Raw genomic sequence first — 19,354 nt, forward strand, 5'->3', positions numbered from 1 at the left:
ACGGGGGGCTCTGGCCCGGTGCTGCTGTCCTGTGCAGGCCCTGGCACACGGCCTCTCCTCCGCCCCTTGCACGGCTGCAGTGCAGGGCAGGCACAGCAGGAGTCAAGAGGCTGCGGACAGGGAGGCGATTCTCCTGAGCACGGCGGCCCGAGTGAGAGTGGGCAGCAAACACCCTTCCTGCCAGCGGGTGAGGCGCTGGGGGAGCAGAATGCCTGGGACAGCGACAGCGGTCTCGAAGTCACACAGGCGGGCAGAGGGGACCCACGGAAAGCGTCACACGTGGTGCACGAGGACATCACGGAGCCGCTGACCCGGCCTCGAGCTTCCACTGCTGGTTGGCATCCCCGTGGAGCGGAGGCTTGGTTTTCTTCCTAGCCCAGGGAAGCTGGCAGGGCTCCTAGGTCCCTTCCACGCTGATCTCTGACCTCAGGGGCGGGGGACCCCGGCGTCAGGGTGAGGCCAGGAGGCAAACTCTAAGAGGGAACACACAACCAACAACTGGGCAGTCCAGGTAAATAACAGTTTAATGTAATATTTTTTAAAAAAGTATTAATGCAAAAATACATGATGAATAAAATAGGAAGATTAAATACAGATGGGAGTCCGTGCCGCTGGCTGGACCTGCTCTTCCTGTTTGCATGAGTGCTGCCTCTGAGGAGTCCGCTACCGGGCCGCGCTGGGGTCTGAGGCTCTGGCCGTGACGCCACGGTAACTCCAAGCGAACCCCCTTCCTCTCAGAACTTTGGGACCCCACGTGCGCTCGTAGAGGTTGGGGTGTTGCTACGATGGTCCTCTCATCCCCACAGCCAGCGAGGTCACTGTCCCTCTCCCCAGAGGCTGTGTCTCAAGGGCCACCAACTCCTGGCTATTAATAGCTCGGCCTCCTGGCCAGAGCAGGGTGCGTAATGACTGCCAGCTGCGCTCCGGCCCCCTCCCCCGGGACAGATAAGCCCAGTTCCTGTTCCCACACAGGGGCGAGGGAGGCCCGGCAGCAGTGGGAACGCAGGGCTGCTCCTTACCCCACGCCTCACCCCGCCCCGCCCTTGGTGAGGCCTGGCCTGCCCCGTCACTCTAGGTGCTCATGCAGCAGCCTCGGGCTCCTTTTCCACCCCTGGCGGGGGGCGCTGCAGCTTTCCCAGGGCTTCCCTTGGCCTCGTCCGGGCAGCCCTCTCACCGCTCCCTCAGGCAGGGGCCCTGCTGTCTGCTCACCTGGGCTCTGGGGTCCCTGGCCTGCAACATGTCTCCTTAGGACCTGGAGCCCTCCTCCGCTGAGGGGCTGCCTGCCCTTCGCCTGCTGTGCTAGCACGTTGGCCTGGGGTGGCAGAGCTGCCACACCCGGTGGCCTCTCCCAGAGAAGGGGTGACAGCCATCTGGGCTGGGAGGGTAGGGTGGCGGGTCAGGGTCCAGCCTGTGGCAGTAGATCCTGGGCCCTGGTGTCCCCTGTCCCAGACTCACCCTGTGCCTGGCCACCTCCCCGGTGACCCTCGGGCGGAGACCACCTTCTGAGCCACTCGCATGGAGGTGGTGTCCCAAGGCCAAGATTAGGTCGGCTCTCAAAGCGCCCAGCAGGTGGCAATAAGGACAGGCTGGCCGTGTGAAAGGTGACAGAGGGGATAGGAGAAGTCCTGCTCTGGTTGCCTTCCTGTCCCCCTTCTCCAAGCTCCTTGCCCGGGGGGGGGGGTCTCTGCCTCCCCATCCCTGACCTCTGCACCTCGTTACCTCCCTGCACAGGACCAGATGTCTTCCCCTCATGCTGTGTCCTGGTCTCTGCTTCCACACCGCCACCTCTTGTGGGTCACCCTGTGTCCCCCCACGCCCCCCTCCTTGAGGCCAGGCACATAACGGGCGTTTCCAGTTCTGGGCTGGGACCCTGCTGTCCTTCCTGCAGCTCTGGCAGTTGCCAGTCCCTGACCTGTCATCTGGTGAAGGGTCCCAGGCTGGCTCTCAAGGAGCCTTGCCATTCGTCCACCCCCCTTTCCTGGCATGGTGACCGTCTGGCCCGCCAGCGAGGTCGCCCCTCCAGGTATGCAGAGGTGAGAGCTGGGTTCCAGGAGGCTGCCCTGGGCCCTAGGAGGTCAGTGACCTTGGTGACAGCCACGCTGGCTTCTTCTGGCTGATCCCTGGGAAGGGGCGACCTGGCTACCACATCCCCGGCTGCTCCTTGTTTCCAGGAGTGACCGTGGCCCAGAGCTTCACCATCTCTGGGACTTCCAGTCCATCCTGGCCCAGGACTGGGCGAGGCACCTCTGGGCTGGCTCAGAGGCTGAGGGTCAGTTGGGGACCTGCTCTATAAAAACTGTCACACCCGGAAGAGGAGGATACGCCTCCGAAGGAGATGAGCTGCTTGACACACGGAAATGTGGGCCCCCACCCGGGCGGCTTCTGGCTTTGGCATGTTTTGGACCCCTCCTCGGGGTAGGGGGCGGTGCCTACAGACAGGAAGCCAGGCCACATGGGTCTGGAAGCTCCAGGGCACGAAGCCCAGCTAGGCCAACCCTTAGGGTCGCCTGCTGCAGCCCAGGGTCCTCAAGCAGAGGCTGGGCCATCAGTCCGTGTGGCCCCATGGGTGAACGGTGACACAGGCTGCCGTGGCCATGCCTGAGCTGGGGCCTCCTCAGCCATGCTCCAGGGGTGGGGATTTGGGGATAACGGCACTAATGACTCTGGGTGACAAAGGCCCGAGAGGATCCTGCTGCTGAGGCTGTAAGAAGGCGGTGAAGAGGAGTCTCTTCCCTCAGCTCAGTCTGAGCTCAAATCTTGGCTGGATGACGGGCGAGCTCCCACCGTCTCCGAGACTTGGTTTCCCCATCCACGAGACAGGCTGAGTTGGCCTGCAGCAGTCAACGTCTGGGCGAGCGCCCAGTGGGCAGCTCAATTGCTTTGGTTGTGCATAAGGCTGGTGTGATGGATCCCACATGACGGAAGCCACGAGGTCCAGCAGTGTGCGTGCGTGGGTGCAGCGGCCTCACTGCCAGAGGCCCAGGGTTGCCTGGGTCCCGGGTTGAACTGTCCCTCTCACGAGAGGGATGCTGGTGCACGCTCCACACCCCACACCTCAGATCCCCATCATGAGCCTGCCTGTGCTGGAGGAGCCGGCCCGGGGGCACTGGGCAGGGGAGTACTGGATGGTAAGGCTTAACCCAAAGAAACTTGCCACTGGGGAGCCCGGCCCCCAGGGTGGTGACCTCCCCGCCCTCAGGTCTTGAGAACTTCGCTGAAGGCTGGGCCACTGTCCTCCCAAGGCCAGAAGCGCTCCGTGGGGCGGAGCCAGGAGGAGAGGCTGAGATTCTTTGACCTTGACTGCCCTGGGCCTTGGGCTCCCAGGCCCCAGGAGTGGCACTGAGGTGCAGGGTGCCTGCGGTTCACACCAGGGAGACCTCCGCCTGGAAGCTGGAGGAGCGGCGCGCGCTGGGGCTGACGCGGGTCAGCATGGACACCTGCGTGCTGCACGTGGCGCCCGTGCTGCCGCCCCACAGGGGCTGGGACGTGGTGGTGCAGCCCAGCACGCCCTTCAGGTGCCAGCGCCGCCACCTCCGCCGAAGCTCCGCCTGCACCTGGAGAGGGAGGCCGTCAGGCCTGTGCTTCACCCGCTGCAGGCCCGCGGCTTGGTTCCCGTTCTGGTTTGGCTGGCTTGGTTCCCATCCCCGGTCTGAGTCTACACAGAGGGACCCTGGTGCTCGCTGGCCCTCTGTGTCCACCCACTGCGCCCACCGCCCTGCCCAGCTGTGCCCCAACTCGGGAGCAGAGCCCCACACCCAGGCACTGTCATACAGACCCCCTCTCAGCAGGCCTGGTGTGGCCCTGGAGTTCTGTGCTTTTAACCAGCTTCTGGGTGACAAGACCATAGTGGTCTGAGGACCACCCTGGAGTAGCAGAGGGTCACCCCCGCCCCCGCCCAGGAGGGGCTCACCTCGCCGTTGAGGAAGCAGTAGAGGACGGCCACCACAAAGCCCTGGGAGGAAGGGACAGGACAGGTGAGGACACAAACCCCAGGCGCCCTGCCCCTGCTTCCAACTCCTGCTCCCCAGTAGGGACTGGGCCTAGCACTAGGCAGGCGCTCGACCAGTGCTTGCTCCAGGGAAGGCCGAGCCAGTGGCCAGCAGGCTTGTGCAGAGTTCCCTGAAGGCCCGAGAAGCCGTCTGCTCCTACCTGGAAAGACCCGACGACGAGCTCGAAGACCATCTTCACCTCGGGCTTGAAGTTGTCAGGGAAGAAGGCGAACATAACGTAGTGCACGCCGAAGAGAGGGATCAGCAGCAGCGTGGACTTGGCCAGCCTCCTGAGGACAGGGACGACAGGCGGGTGAGCGCCCACACGTTCGCCGCCACCTCCTGCCGCCTGGCTCCTTCCTGACCCGCGTCACAGCCCCGTGCCCGGCCTCCTGGAGAGACGGGATCCCTGGTACTCATCCTGAGAGAGAGGACGGCACGTGACGGCGGGCTTTCAGCTACCAGGGAGGTTTTCCTGGGCAACAAGAGACCCTGGCTCCCCCACCCTGGTCTCAGTTTCCCCAATCTGTACACTGGGTCAGTGCACACTCAACCAGTTGCATTGCAGACCTGGGGCCGCTGGAGACTGAGGAGGGCTCCGGGTGCTACCGTGCAGCCTCCACGAGAGACCAGCTCCTTGCTGGACGGAGGTCTCCCCACCTGGCGTGCTGACCCCGATGTCCCAGGCCACCTGGGAGGGCAGTGAGTGCCACGCTGTGCCTGGTTACCAGGGGGCCTGGGACTGGCCAGTGCCACCCTTGGGCTCTTGTGCCTGCTTCTCCAGGACGTGGCCTTTCCTGGTCTTGCTCCCCAGGCCCACGGATACCCCACTCCTAGATGGCCTGCGGGGCCTGCTCCTCCTTCGCAGCCTGTGCCCAGCAAGGGCAGTGCACAGGGCTTGTCCTGGTCCTGGCCTGGGCAGCTGGCCTCTGAGCTGGTCCAGGCAGTGGGAGCACAGAGTTCCCAGCGGGGGAGCTCTGGGAGGGCCTAGCGGGGGCATCGTGACCCTGGGCAGAGGAACCTCTGCCTGCCCTTGCCCTCCTTCCGGGGCCTAGCGGATCCTGAGCGCTGCCTGCCCTCCTAGCACAAACCTACCCCACGCACCATGCAGCTGACAGATGGAGGCCTTCTTTAACTGGAAGCCTCACGGCGGGTGGGCGGAGCGGCAGCCCACAGCCCCTCCCAGGGAAAGCATCCCCTGCTCCGCGGCCCCTGCACCTGCTGCCAGCTGTTCCCCATCCTGCTCGCGCCCATGGGCCTGGCCAACCCAGCCCAGGCCTTTCCCAGATTCTAGCCCCGCTGAGCGTCATGTGGGGGGACGAGGTCCCCAGCAAAGGCGAGGGCGAGGGTGCACAGGCGGGGTGCAGGCCCCCACGGGGCCTCCCTCCTCCAGCGGGAAGGGATGCTCTGCCGAGTGTGGGCGGGGAGAATGAGCTGTGTCTCATCTAAGAAGCTCATGATTCCAGAATAGATCCTTAAGTCCAGCCGCGCATGACGTCCTTGCTGGAGCCTCAGGCCCGCCTGTTCTCCCCGAGAAGCTGGGCCAGCAGCGTCCTAGGCTCCCTGCACCCAAAGGCTCCTGTGGGGCAGGGCTCGGGCTCCGCCTCCCCTTGAGGCGCACAGGCCCCTTGGCCTCTGCCAGCCTCTCTGCACCCAAGCTCAGGGTACTCTATACCCACCCCGCCCACTCCGCACTGAGCCCCGCAGGGGCTGCTGGTGTCCCTGTAGGTGGGGACCACTGCCAGGACAGTGTGCAGGACCAGAGCACAGGCCAGGAGTGCAAGCTGCGCTGCCCCAGCTGAGTCAGGGATCACAGAGCCCTACACATGACCCCCTCCCAGGCAGATGGGGCTCCCCAGGGCACCCCTGGAGTACAGTTACTGTGCCCCTTTGCTGTGCTAGGAGGGGGCACAGTACAGCCTCATGGGGGCCAGAGGCAGGGGACTCCAGGGTGAGGGGCAAGGGCACTGTAGCCTTTGGTGAGTTCCGAGGCTCAGGGCGGGGTCCTCAGAGGGGCACGGGTGGCACGGGGTGCCAGGGCCCGGGCCATACTCACGAATAGGGGCTGCTGTCACTCTTCCTGATGTCGGGGGGCCGCAGCTTCTGCACCAGGATCCGGATGATGCAGACGAACAGGACGAAGTTCCCCTGGGGTGGCAGGAGAGGCACTGGGTGTCTGCCCTGCCTTCTGGTCGCTCCTCCTCCTCCCAGGGACCCCCTGTAGCGCCACCCCCATCTCCTGCCCCTCGGGATGCACCCGCTCAGTCTGGGCCCCGGCCCCCCACTCCGGTTACTCCACTGACTGGTGGCATGGGGCACTGGGAAGCCTCGTCCCAGCCAGGTCCCTCATTTCCTGTGGGACCTGGGGTGCGGTGGCCCAGTTCCCCTTCTCTGTGTGGCGGAGGAGCCCTTACCAAGATGGAGGTGAGGATTGGGCCCTTGATGATCCACCACAAGGAGGAGTTGATGGTGTCCCAGCACCTGCGTGGGGCGTGGGGGGAGGGGACACGGTCCTTGGCCGCCCCACCCTGTCCCCCTCCCCGTCCCAGTCCCTGTCCTGCTCCGCATGGGGCCTTAGAGACCGAGGCCTGGGTCTGCCTCTCTGGACCAGGAGCTGTGGGCTGCCCCAGGCTGGGCGGGGCCAGTGCAGGCAGCCAGGGGGCGGGCAGGGTGACCACTCACCCGATATCCTCAACGTGGATCCTGGTGACAGTCCACACCATGATGAAAGTGCTGGGCACCCCTGCCAGGCCAAAGGGGGGAGAGAGGAGAGGAGAAGAGAGGGGAGGAGAGGAGAGAAGAGGGCACAGGGCGTGAGCAGAGGGCAGAGGGAGGGATTTGGGAGAAAGAATGGGTGGGAGAGAAAGGGGTGAGCTTTCAGGGCTGCCAGGTACAGCTGCTTGCGCTGCTCACTGGGCACAGATGCTCCTGTGAGAGGCTGTGGACACAGCTCCAGAGGACGGTCCTTTCTAACTCCGACAGGGCACCCCGCCAATGGGGAGGGAAGGGTGTTGGGGTCCCCCGCAGAGCAGCCTCAGGCCGCCCAGGGTCATACGCCCGGGAACTTTTATCACCAGCAGGATTCAGGCCTGCGGGGGAACCCCTGGGGCCACCCAGGCCCCGCCCCGCCCCCAGCCGCAGCCCTCCCCGGTACCATACCCCAGCCGATGAGAATGTACCCCCAGAAGTACTTCCGCTCGGAGAAGAAGGAGACGGCGAGCAGGGTGTACAGGTAGAGCCCCTCCACCAGCAGCCAGAAGAAGTTGGCCATGACACAGTACTGGAAGAACACCACGGCCGCCTTGCAGCCCACCTGCGGGCAGGGAGAGGGTTCCTGTGCTGAGGGCTGACCCCACAGCCCCGGCCTGTGCAGCCAGATCTCCATCCGTGTCTGTGTGACCCAACTCTTGATTTTTAGCTCATCGGACACGATTTTAATTATGCAGCCTTCTACCCACGCACTAGACGGTTGCCACCCACCACTCCTGTCCTCGTCTACTGCCCACGCATCCGTGCAGCGTCCATTCATCCTCCTGGCGATCCCCGCCTGCCCACCTGCCAGCCGCCTCTCCGTCAGCGACCCGCCCCGGGCGCGGTGGCCCAGTCCTCATCTCTGCTTCCACCTCCCAGGCACCGCCAACCCGCAGTCCCCGGGGCGCTGGGCCCATGCATTTTACTCCAGCAAGTGGAGCTGTGGAGGAGGGCCCTGGGTGGAGAAGCCTGGCGGTGTAGGCTGTGGTCCACTGTGGCCCGCTGGGCGGTGGGGGAGACTGGGCTGGGCACAGGGGCCAGGAGGAGGTGAGGCGGGGTGGCTGTGGGCTGCAGGAGCCGGGGGAGAATGGCTTCCTGGCAGGCGAGGACCATGGGCAAAGGGAGACCCGAGTGGGGCAATGGCAGGGCTCACGGTGGCCACGGCCAGAGCTTAAGGCGCGTCCTTCAGGGAGCCCTCTGCTTCCTCTCCCCCAGAACCTAGGACACAGGCTCCAGCCCTTCCTCCCTGGGCCTGGGAAGTCCTTCCGCAGGTGGCACTCGAGTCCCACTCGCAGGTGAGCTTCCTTCCCTCCCTCTCTCCCCACCTGCTCGGCTACAGGACTCCTAGGCAGGGCAGGTGCGCGCGTGCGCGTGCGTGTGCGTGTGTGTGTGTGTGTGTGTGTGTGTGTGTGTATGTGTGAGAGAGAGAGAGAGAGAGAGAGAGAGACAGACAGACAGACAGACAGACAGAGAGGGAGGGACGGAGGGAGAGAGAGAGACAGCCTTCCCCTCACCCTGGGACAGCTTTGCAGAGCTGCTGAGGACAGAAAGGGATGCCACCTCCCCATCCCCCAACCAGCCTAAGGCTGCACACCATGCCAACTGGGCTCAGCACCCCCAAGCCCTTCTTGTTTTTGTTTTTGTTTTTTTGAAACAGGGTCTCGAAATGTAGCTCAGGCTGGCCTTGAGCTCATGGCGATCCTCTGCCTCAGCTTCCTGATGGCTGGGACTACAGGTGTGCACCCTATGCCTGGTCACCCCATGCCCTTCTTGAGACTGCAGATTCCACCATCATGGGCCATGCTTTGGGGTCACTCAGGAAGCAGTGAGCCCTTGGCTGCAGGCCAGGGAGGAAGGTAGGGTGCTCTAGCGCTCTTGGTGTCTCCAGACTGGGACATCAGCGAGGGCCTCTGAGCCCCAGTCTGGCGGTGGAGCCCGTGGTGACTGCGGTGACTGCTCAGGGCTCCCTCCTCCTCCCCAGGATGGCCCTGCCTGGACTGAGCTGGGGAGCTGTATGTGCCTGGCTGACTGGGCGCAGTGCAGGGTGGGGGCGGAGGGGAGCATGGTGGCCGGAGCCGGGATGCAGAGGGTTGGGGTGGGGGGCGGTCAGCGAGAGCGCGCAAGGATGGGGAAACTGAGGCAAGGAGCCTCAGAAATGCAGCAGTGGAGGCAGTGTGACCGCCGCCAGGCCTGCCAGGTGTGACAACGCCCCAACGGCCATGGCATCACCTTAGAGGAGGATAAGTTCCGGGAGGAGGAGCAGGGAGAGGAGGGTCCCGGGGGAAACTGAGGCAAGGGTGGGGCCTCACCGAGCCCTGGGCACAGTGGTCCAACTCCCCGCTGTCGAACAGCGTCCGGTCTTTGATGAAGACGGCGGCGGCGCGCAGGATGAAGGAGACGAAGAGGTGCATGTGGATGTAGTTCCGGGTGCAATGCAGCTTCCTGGGGGAGGCAAAGCTGGGGCACAGGCCTTGCACCCCACCCACCAGCTCCACTCTGTGCTCGGGGCAGCCCAGAGGCACCTCTGAGCCCTGCCGTGCAGAGACAGGGCAGGGCAGGCGGGCCAGGCTGTGGCCACCCTGGGGAGGGGCAGAGGCCAGGTCCCGGGCTCGGGCTTACCTGAACAGGCTCAGGATAGCAACGGCCACCAGGAGAGTGGCCAGGGACAGGCTGTAGCCGATGGTGTAGCCGGTCTTCACCGAGTTATAGAACAGAGTCTGCTGCTGCTGGGGGCGCAGGTGAGGTGTTGGTGGGGGCTGGGGCTGCAGACTCTGCCACCTGCCCTTCCCTGGCTGGGGGATCCTGCAGCCCAGGCTGCCCAGGGCTGGGTCAGGACTGTGTCCTGGCCAGCAGTGAGTCCTCAGGGCCTCCTCCCCTTTGTGCCCCTTCCATGCCAGCGCCAGGCTCAGCCCTTGGGCCGAGATGGCCGGGCCGCTTCCTGTGTGGCCAGGAAGTGCCTGGTACAGAATGTTCAAGAGGACACTGGGAGTCCTTTCCTTTCAGGGACCTGGGAGGCAACCTAGGCTTCCTGGAGGAGGCAGCGCCACCCTGGGCCCCAAGGCTTCCTGTTGTCCCCCCTCTCCACGTCCCCCCAAACACACGGCGTCCCTCTCCCTCCTGCCCGGGTGGGGTAGAGTCAGAGTCGTCGGGGCCTCGGGCGCTCCCTCGGGCCGGATGTCATCACAGGCAGACGCAGCCACTGAAGGCTCCACGCTGAGGCTCTGCTCACCCCAGCCCTCGCCTTACTCAGGCCCTCGCCTGTCCACAGATACTGTGCTCTCATGGCTGGGGACAGGGCCCTGCCCTGGGCAGAGGACGTGAGGCCCCTCCGCCGAGCCTGCCCTGCTGTTGGGCACCTGACCCCGGCTCCTTGCGGTATCTGTACCTCGATTTCCCCTCTCCCTCCCTGCACCCCGGCTGGTCCTCATGGGCCCCTTGGGGGCAACCTGCAGACAGCAACCTACCCAGGGCAGAGGAGGAAGGGGCACTGGACAGGGCAGGGGATGGGCAGGGGCAAGGGTGTGGTGCCCACCTCGTCCAGGCCGGACTCCCTGTCGTCCAGGCCGCAGGCAGCAGGGTAGGGGCCGGGCTCCAGCTGTGTCCAGCCCTGGTCCGTGCAGCTGCGGCTCACATTGCGGCCTGGGCGGAGACGGAAGTGGAGGAGGAGGCTGATGCAGGAGGGGGCCCAGTCCCTGCAGTGTGGCTGTCCCTTGCTGGGCAGCAGGCAGAGGGCCCAACCCGCTCCTCCAACCCCGCTGCTGGTGGGCCCTGCCACCCTGACGTGGGGCCCCCACTCCTCCAACCCCGCTGCTGATGGGCCCTGCCACCCTGACGTGGGGCCCCCATTCCTCCAATCCCGCTGCTGGTGGGCCCTGCCACCCTGACGTGGGGCCCCCACTCCTCCAACCCCGCTGCTGGTGGGCCCTGGCCACCCTGACGCAGGGCCCCCTGGGGACATTTGGGGACAGCGTCAGAGCGGACACTCAGGGCTGTGCCCTGTGGAGGAGAAACTGACTCCAACTGCGGCACAAACTGGTCCTTGTCACAGGCTCTGCTGCAGAGGGTCAGAGTGACCCCCAGCCCTGTCATGACCGGGCACGGTCCTCCTCAGCCTGGCAGAGTGAGGGCGGGGACACCCCACACAGCGGGCAAGCCGAGGAGCCCTGGGAGGGACCTTCCTGGGCAAGGTGCACCATCCCGGACAGAGCTAGCAGCAGCCCTTGCCATGCGACCCGGGGCTGACACAGGCCAGGCCGGGGCTGCAGGCCAAAGCACAGGGACAGGACTGCCTGGGGCCTCAGTGCCCTCCCCAGCCTGGAACGGGGAGGGTGAGCAGATGGCGGGGAGCGGAAAAGAGCCCTCTCCCACCCTGGACTCGCCCGTAGCCCGCACCAGCAGCGTCACCATGCAGAGTGACAGGGCCCACAGCCGCGTCCCCACAGCCATCACCATCCCCACCACCAGCACCATCCTCACGGCCACCCTCACGGCCACCGTCCAAACCACCCCCCCAGCCGCATTTCCACCCTCAGCCACTCACGCCGACCAGCTAAGGACGCCCCTGCGTCAGGGCCACGCAGAGCGCCTTTGGCAGCCCGGCCTGTCCAATCCCCAGCCCCCAGTGCTCCTGGTCACTGCAGAGGCCACACAGGGAGGACAGGGCATCTGTTCTGGGCTCTGGAGCCTCCTAGGTAAGCCTGCCCCGCCCTGGGCTTTGGGGACGTGTGTTGGGAGGCCAGGGAGCCACGCTGTGTGCTCAGGGAGGGTCACCGTGCACGTGTTCAGTGCTTCCAAAGTGCCCCACGCCTGGACACACCCAGGACTCCCTGGCACTCTCTCGGTGAGCCCCAGGCAGCCTTCGGAAGCATCCTACCCCACACGTGAGGCCGGGGTGGCCGGGGCTTGGAGGGACGGCCCGGCAGGAGCAGGGCCCAAGTCCACCCTTGGCCTGGGATGGGCAGGGAGGACTCCAGTAAGGAAGGGCACTGGGCTGGGCCGGTTTCCTGCCTGGGCAGCAGCGCAGGCTCCAGGACAGACTCAGCTCCCGCTGCCCTCCCTGCTTCCCACCAGGGCAGTTGGAGGTGCTGGCCCAGCCTGAGCCCTGCCCGGGTTCTGAGCTCAGCCAAGATCTTGCTGCCGCCCGCTCGGGACCTGGTTCTTCTGGGGACCCCCCAGGCGTGGGCAAGGAGAAAAGGGGGGTGAGACCCAAAGCCTCTGGCCTGAGGCCGGGCATGAAAGCTTCACTCTGAACAGATCTGGTCTGACTGTGCCAGGCCCGTGGCCAGCACCTACACAGCAGCATGCGTTGTGTGTGTGACCACGTGGCGGTGCAGTCATGTGCCCAGCCAGGGACAGGACGTGTCCCCACCGAACACGGGTCTCCCAGGCAGGGATGCAGACCCTGCTAGTGACCCAGGTCCACCTGGGCTCCTGGCTGTGGGGCCTGGCTGTCCTTGAGGTGGTGGGAGGGGACACCGAGGCCGGCCTCAGGGAGCTGCTCTTGAGAGGACCCTGGGAACTGCAGGTCTACGCAGCCTGCCTCAGGGGACTCGGGGAGCGCCCCCCCCAGTCTCCTCTGCTGAAAGCAGCACGCTGCCCCTCCCTCGGCACTCAGGGATCCCCCCACTCTCTGTTCCCCCAGTACCCCCTCTTCCTCACCCTCACCTCGTCACCCCCTCTCTGCACGGGTCCCCCTCTACCTGGCCATCCGCAGTACTGGTACCTGGCTGACCATGCACTGTCTTGCGGAATCCGCTAGGGGTGCCTCGCCCCGGAGAGCAGGGGCCAACTTGAGGTTGGCACAGGACTTCCTGTTTGCAGCCCAGGACCAGGCAGGGAGGGATGGGGGTGTCCCACAGACCCCACAGATATGGGTGACATAGACCCTGCTTTGGCAACCGGTATCTCCCTTCTATTTATTTAACCATCTTTTCACATATGTGGATGAAAACACCAAGCTGAAGGACACGCGGGCTGCCCCTGGGAAGGAGGCCAGAGCTCAGGGACGAACGCTGGCCTGGCCGCCCTCTCCCAGGGCTTTGCAGGCGGCCTCCCTCTGCCCTTGCCCAGCTGCCCTCTGCTTCCCGCAGCCAGGCCCTTCCTGGGCGCTCACCCTCAGCCCCGTTATCCAGAGGGGCAAGCGTGGGGCTGGCACTGTCCCTACCGTACCTTACAGACGCCCCCTTTGGAATGTGAGGGCAGCTGCTCACACTGTGCCATCTGGTAACCAGGAGAACACCTTCAGCCCAAGCCACAGTCAGGCACTCCTCACTGCCGCCGTTTCAGAGCTCGGCCTGCTCAGCAGCTGTGTAGGGATCCACTGGGTGCAGGTATCTGCTGGCAGCTGGCAGGTGCTAAAATCTACCTTGTTCAGTGGCCCAGTGAGCTCTGGTGGCAGGTGGGGTCTGCTTGGAAGAGCTGCTGTTGCCTTCCCTGTAGAGCCCCTGGGGCCAGCCAGAGGGGCTGGCGCCCACCACTGAAACCAGGAGCTGCAGGACCACATCCAGGGGTGGAGGGGGCACTGCCCGGGATTCCAGGAGGCTGCTGCCAGGCTGTGCCATCGGGACTGCTCAGCATGGGTGTCAAGGAGGCCGGGCAAGGGGAGCATGGCCCTGGGCCTCCACGCGAGGGTCCCAGAATCCTTGGGGTCTGCACAGGGCTGAAGCCCTTAGCCTGGGTGCATATGGGTGATTTGGAGACCCTTTGACGTCCTGCCAGCCCCACTTTACAGACGGGGAGCTGGGACGCAAGGTTGGGCCCAGGACAGCTGGGGCAAACTGGCAACATTGAGGTGCTGCTCCTCTTCACCCCTCGCCTCTACACTGCTCCTCCTCAGCCTTACTGTTGGGCTGAAACCCAAATGTCGGTCCCCCAAGAAGCTTTTGTGAAAGTGTTGGGAATTGAAGCCCAGGTGCTCTGGTAACCAGGCTAGGCCATCTGGTAACCAGGAGAACACCTTCAGCCCAAGCCACAGTCAGGCACTCCTCACTGCCGCCGTTTCAGAGCTCGGCCTGCTGAGCAGCTAGGCCATCGCTCTACCACTCAGGTACATCCCAGACCTGTTAGAACCTTTGCTTTGAGACAGGGTCTCAATAAGTTGCTCAGGCTGACCTCAAACTCGATTCTAAGCGTGTGCCACTATGCTGGCTGGAAGGCTCATGGTGTGGAGGGCCTGGCTCCAGCAGCTAGGCCTCTTGGGATTGGCTCCAGAGGGCTCTCACTTGTCTGTGGACTAACCCATAGATGGGGTCATAGGTCAAAGGGCTGATCAGGAGGTGGGGCTAACTGGAGGAAGCAGACCCTGAGGCAAGGCCCTGAGGTGCCATCTTGTCCCGCCCCTTCCCCTGTTCCTCCCTCTCTCTGCTTCCCTAGGAGAGCATCTTTCCTCCACCACGCCCTTCTGCTTGGAAGCCGGCCAAGCAGTCTCAACCTCAGTAAACTTTCCTCCTGGAAGGCATTTTGAGGTGACAGTGAGGAACCCCACCCTCTTCTGACACCTCCTCCTCTCAGAAGCCAGCGGCAGCCATTGCCAGCCTAACCAGACTGTGACAGCCCCTGGCTCACACCCTCAGTGGCTTCTCAGCAGGCCGGGGATGAAGTCCTCCCGCTGTTGAGGCCCCGAGGCCCTGGCCTCTGTCCCCATCCCCGGCCCCTTGCTCTGCCTGGGCCACATTGCCGCCCACCTTGGTCTCACACGCTGCCAACTCCTTCCCTTCCCTGGGTCAGGGGCTTCTCCCTGCCAGTCTCAGCCACAGTGGCAGTGCCACCTCTGACTGCTGCCCATATGGTGCCTGTCTCTTCCTCCCCCAGCACTCCTGATGCCTTTGAGCCTGTGCTTGGCTCCTGGACTGTGAGCCCGGGTCCCCACAGGGCAGACAGTGGCCGTTTCCGGGCCCCTCGTAGTGCCTGGTGGGCTAACAAGCCTCATCCACGGAGCGGGAGGAGGGTGGCGGGACAGAAGTTGGAGCCGCCCAGCCCCAGGGCAAGACACAGCAAAGCAATGTGGCTGTCTCAAGGGTCCCCAGTGGCTTTGACTCCAGGCAGCAAGACTGAACCCCGAGGCCTGGCGTGACTCACAGGAGCCCTGTGCTAGCCACGGACCTGTCAGACATCGGCTGCTGAGCAAATATTTGGTCACCTGAAGATGAGGGGCTAATCAAAGCGCACCAGTGCTACCACGTCCTCTGCCGGGGAGTCCCCCAGACGCTCCAGTCCCTCTGGTTCACTGTCTCCTGCGAGCTGGCCCAAACGCCCCACCCCAGTGCGCCGCCTTCTGCCCGGGGCTCCTACCTTGGATGGGGGAGAAGAGCGTGAAGATGAGGGGGCAGGCCAGGATGACCACCTGGCCCCGGGGGGTGGCCGGCCAGCAGGTGAGGTTGTCCCACATTCGGCTGCAGCCTGTGGGGTGGAGGCAAAGGACATGCCGGTCACCAGATCAGCAGGGAAAGGCCACAGGCGCCCCGCCTCTAGCTCTCTACGAGGCTCCCCCTGTGGGTCCTCCTTGAGGAGTGCAGCGCCCCCTGGGGGTGTTGTGAGCATGGGAGGCATCTCATGTTACAGCGATGGGGGCCCGGCCCGGCATCTGATGGGCAGGCACTGGGGATGCCAGGCCTGCGTGGGCACGGTGAGGAACCGGGTCACAGAAGGGCCACTGCGCGTTGGTGCCGGTGAGCACCTCTGGCAACAAGGAGCGCGTGGGCTCCTGCTCCACTTTCCACCTATCCCATGGCGCTCACCGCCCAGGCCGAACGCTTGTGGGGCTTTCACAGGAGAACGGCGCCAGGTGAAGGACAGAAGACGGTTTGTTTGGGACTTTAGCAAGAGCTGTTCAGTGTTTTGGAAAATAATGTCCCAACAGCAAGGCTGACTGGGAAATTTGAGTCACGGCTACAACTGCCTGTATATATCAATCTGCATTTATGGCGCTCACACTCCCGGCGTTTATATTTATAGGTACAACCTTCAGACTGTATCCTCTTATCTCCCCGTGCAATCATGCCTGAACATATATAGATCTTTTTATTATAACCATTTTTTTCTTTTACATTATAGCTAGAACATCGTTTTCTTTTGGCAGCACAAGGAGTAGCCGTTAGTTGTATGATTTGTTAGAAAACTGACATTTTGATTTCAAAATTCCTATTGCAAAATTATCAGCAGTGGTTTTAAACATGTTCACAATGCGAACAGATTCCACTCTGCAGACACAAACAAGGCTGTTATTCCACATCCAGAAGCAAGAGTCGTCCTGAGAGGGCCTATTATAGACTGTCAGATTTTTAAAGAAGGACTATATATGTGTGTTCTGAGTTGCATTTTATAACAGGAAAGGCGACATCAGAAGACACTTGTTATAAAAGAAGATGCTAGGGATGATGGGCTGACGAGCATACTGGGGTGCAGCTAGTTGTTGGGAGTCTTTGCAAAGCCCACAGCTCAGTGAGCCTGTGAGTGGTGATGGGGGTGTCAGGCTGTGACCCCCACCACAGAGCTGGGTCTTGCGGGTCCACTGGGGAGGGCTCAGGAAGTCCCCACAGGTCTGCTTTATCAGGCAGATGCTGACGCCACAGCTTTGCCTCTCCAGCACCCTGGCGCCCTGGAGGGACAGGGCTACTCCAGACCCCCTCCCCGGGGAGGCTTAATTGTCCGTCTGCAGCCCAGGCCCATAGATTTGCTCAGGAAACCCAACCCCGGAGCCAAAGTCAACGCCAGCTGGGCCAAGCCCAGCCCAGCCCAGGTCCGAAGGTTCACAAGTTCCCAAGCAGGGGGCCTGGGAAGAGGAGTGGAGGGCCGCCCCCCTCGGGGAAGAGCCTTGGGACACGGGGGCTGGAGGGGCAGTGCAGGTGGAGGCGGGTAGGCGGGTGCCTGCAGGTGGCACCTGCAGCTGGAAGCCAAGGACCACACCTGTGTCCTGGGGCCTCCTTGCCCCGTGCTCCCCAGCCTTGGTGGCGTCGCTGTGTCCCTCCTCTGTTCTGGGCCGTGCAGGACGCCTCCTGGCCATGACATCCTCCTGACCATCAAATCCAGGGGCTGTGGTCTAGGCCCTCACCAGTTATGCATACAAACTCTTACACAGGCTTGGTATGTGCCCAGTGCTCTTCTAGCTTCGTTAAATGAACAGCTGTTTAACCCTTCCGTTTCTCAGATGGTGAAGCTGACACCTGAATCGGGTCCCGCCAAGGTCACACTGCCACTGAGGGGTGCAGCCTGTTCACCGCACTCTGGCCCGAAGGTCCAGGCGGGATGGGGGGTCCTCCGGGCATTTGCTGCTGCCAAACTCTGTTTATCCCTCTCGGGGGCACTGGGCACATCCCGCATGCAGGCTTCCTGTTGTGCACGGTCCCTGCCAGGCCTGGGCTCTTTGACTCCGGATGCTAGCCCAGGCCAGGGTGGATTTGGAGCTGGGTGATTGTCCTTGAGAGGGGACAGCCGGAGGGCGACTGGGCCTTTGGGGAAGAATGTCCACACAACAGGCCGGGCCGGGTGCGGGTCAGCAAGCAGGGCAGGGAGCTGAGGCGGACTGCGCTCGGAGGGCCCTGTGTGCCCGCCGGGGGCTGTGATCCCAGCACTCTGGAGCCTGGGTGAGGGTGGCGAGCAGGATGACGGAGGCTCTGTCCGTCGTCACAGAAGTGCCCGCACACGGGATGCAGGTCCTCCAGGCACACGTCTCCCACAGGCACTCCTCCTAACCTGCCTTTCTGGCCGAGACACACACCATGGGCACCACCTGGGATGCTGAAAGGGCACGCAGCCGAGGGGCACACAGACCCCAGCACAGCCTGTGCACCATGCACATCCACCCACACAGACACCCCCAGGGACCCCGGGGACAGCACGCCTGGCAGAGCCAGACATGAACACGCACACCAGCTCACAGAGGCTCGGAGTCGGACCCAGGGACAGATGCAGCCCTGAGGGAGGCGGGCCAGGAGCGCCCATGTGGTGCCATACCAGGCCTCACAGGTCCTGGGGCCTGCGGACCCACGCTCCCCCTCCCCCGGGCTCGGGCGCTGCTGAGCGCAGGGTGTTGGCACTCTACTGGCACGAGTGCCAGGAGTGACCTCATCGGGATCACAAGGTGGCCTGGCTCAGGGCCGGGAGGAGCTGCCGTGGGAGCCTGGGATCTGTCTGCTGTCCTGGCCTGCTCCTGTCCTGCAGGGTGGAGGGGGCACATGGGCCTCGGTCTCAGCCCCAGAGATGGGCCGCCTGCCTCGGGACCCATCTTCCAGGCCACATGCACTCACTGGGGGGTACAGGAAGCGAGGGCCCAGCACCAGGGCCAAGAAGGAGATGCAGGCAGGGTACGGCGCTGTGGCCCCAGGGAGGTGGCAGGGAGCTGGGAGCCACCGACGGGAAGGGTGTGTGCTGCTTCGGAGAGAGGCTGTTAACCTGTCACCCACCTTGAGGAGCTGACCAGGCCGGAAGGCCCTCCCTAACCCTGTGCCCACCTCTAACCTCCGACCTCTGACCGCAGTGCCCCACCCTCCCTCTGCTTCCCCACCTGCCGCCCTTCTTAACCTGGCTTGAGCCAGGTTGCCTTCCTCAGTAGAGGGTGCCGCCTTCTGTGCTGATGGCCCTGCCACTGGGCTGGGGCAGCGGGGCACCCTCTTCCTGCTGCTAGTTCAGAAGGAGCTGGGGCCCATCAGCCTGCGGAGGGTGGGCCAGGCTGTGGGGGCGGGCAGCCTGGGGTCTGGGTGTCGCCCCCATCCTCTGGGGACTGGGTGACAGAGCCTAGTGCTGGGAGGGTGGGCCAGAGCCTCGGTTTCCTCCCAGACCTGTCTGGAGCAGCCTGGTGTCCCTTCTTGCTCTGCGCAGCCGCGATGGCTCTGAGTTCCCATTACCAGCCCGGGACCTGCCAGTTCCCGCCCACGTCACACCCCTGCTGCATCACATCCAGGCTCATGTCCCAGGCATCATCTCCACTTCTCCTGACAGAACTGTTCCACATCCTCCCAGCTGATGGCTGGGCCCCCAGCCCTGGTGTGTGTGTGTGTGTGTGTGTGTGTTCGCGTGTGCACACATGCGTGTATCAGAGAGGGCCAGAGCCTCCTGTAAGTTCTCAACCACTCTCACCGCTCAGCAGCTCTGCTCTGGGTGCAGTCAGCCCCATGCACCCCATCTGACCAGCAGGGAAGGGAGGGGCCTGGGCCCTGGGCCCCTAAGCATAGCAGTGCGGGCGCCGGGAACCTGGACCCCCCTCTGTGCCTCTCACCTGCCACCTCCGTCTCATTCTCCACCTGTGCCTCCTGCAGGCACTCTTCCTGCTGCCTCTCGATCTCCTGCAGGTAGTCACACTCCTGCTGCAGCCCGATCTCCCAGCCGCCCTGGGGACAGAGGAGGTGGAGGGCCGGTCAGCTCGAACGGAAGCTGTTCTGTACTAGGGGACCCGACTTCCAGACTGAACCTCATACCAACCCCAGACTGCAGCCCTCCCAGCCCCACTGGATCGCAAACACGGTCTCAACCCCAGGCTGCAGCCCATCCGGCACCAGGCTGAACCCCAGCCCTCGCCCCAGGCTGCAGGCCGCCCAGCCAACCCAACCCAGCCCCCAACTGCATCCTATCCAGCCGCAGGCTGCACCCGAGCCTGACCCAGGTCCGGCCCCTCTGCAGTG

The 19,354-nt window shown here is 64.0% G+C and overlaps 1 protein-coding gene across 1 annotated transcript; it reads right to left on the minus strand.

Annotated features, from left to right (window-relative positions):
* Positions 1-506: 506 nt before the first annotated feature.
* Positions 507-19,063, minus strand: Vipr1 (vasoactive intestinal peptide receptor 1; the record flags this gene model as incomplete). Its single annotated transcript, XM_013513578.1, is given in 12 exon segments — positions 507-3,554; positions 3,911-3,952; positions 4,150-4,279; positions 6,046-6,137; positions 6,404-6,470; positions 6,672-6,732; positions 7,149-7,302; positions 9,050-9,182; positions 9,360-9,466; positions 10,273-10,379; positions 15,030-15,137; positions 18,952-19,063. Coding segments are annotated over 12 exon segments (1,305 nt in total), but the record flags the coding sequence as incomplete, so codon positions are not given.
* Positions 19,064-19,354: the final 291 nt, after the last annotated feature.

Source organism: Chinchilla lanigera, unplaced genomic scaffold (assembly GCF_000276665.1).
Source record: "Chinchilla lanigera isolate Chin_1 unplaced genomic scaffold, ChiLan1.0 scaffold00019, whole genome shotgun sequence".
NCBI classification, from domain to species: domain Eukaryota; kingdom Metazoa; phylum Chordata; class Mammalia; order Rodentia; family Chinchillidae; genus Chinchilla; species Chinchilla lanigera.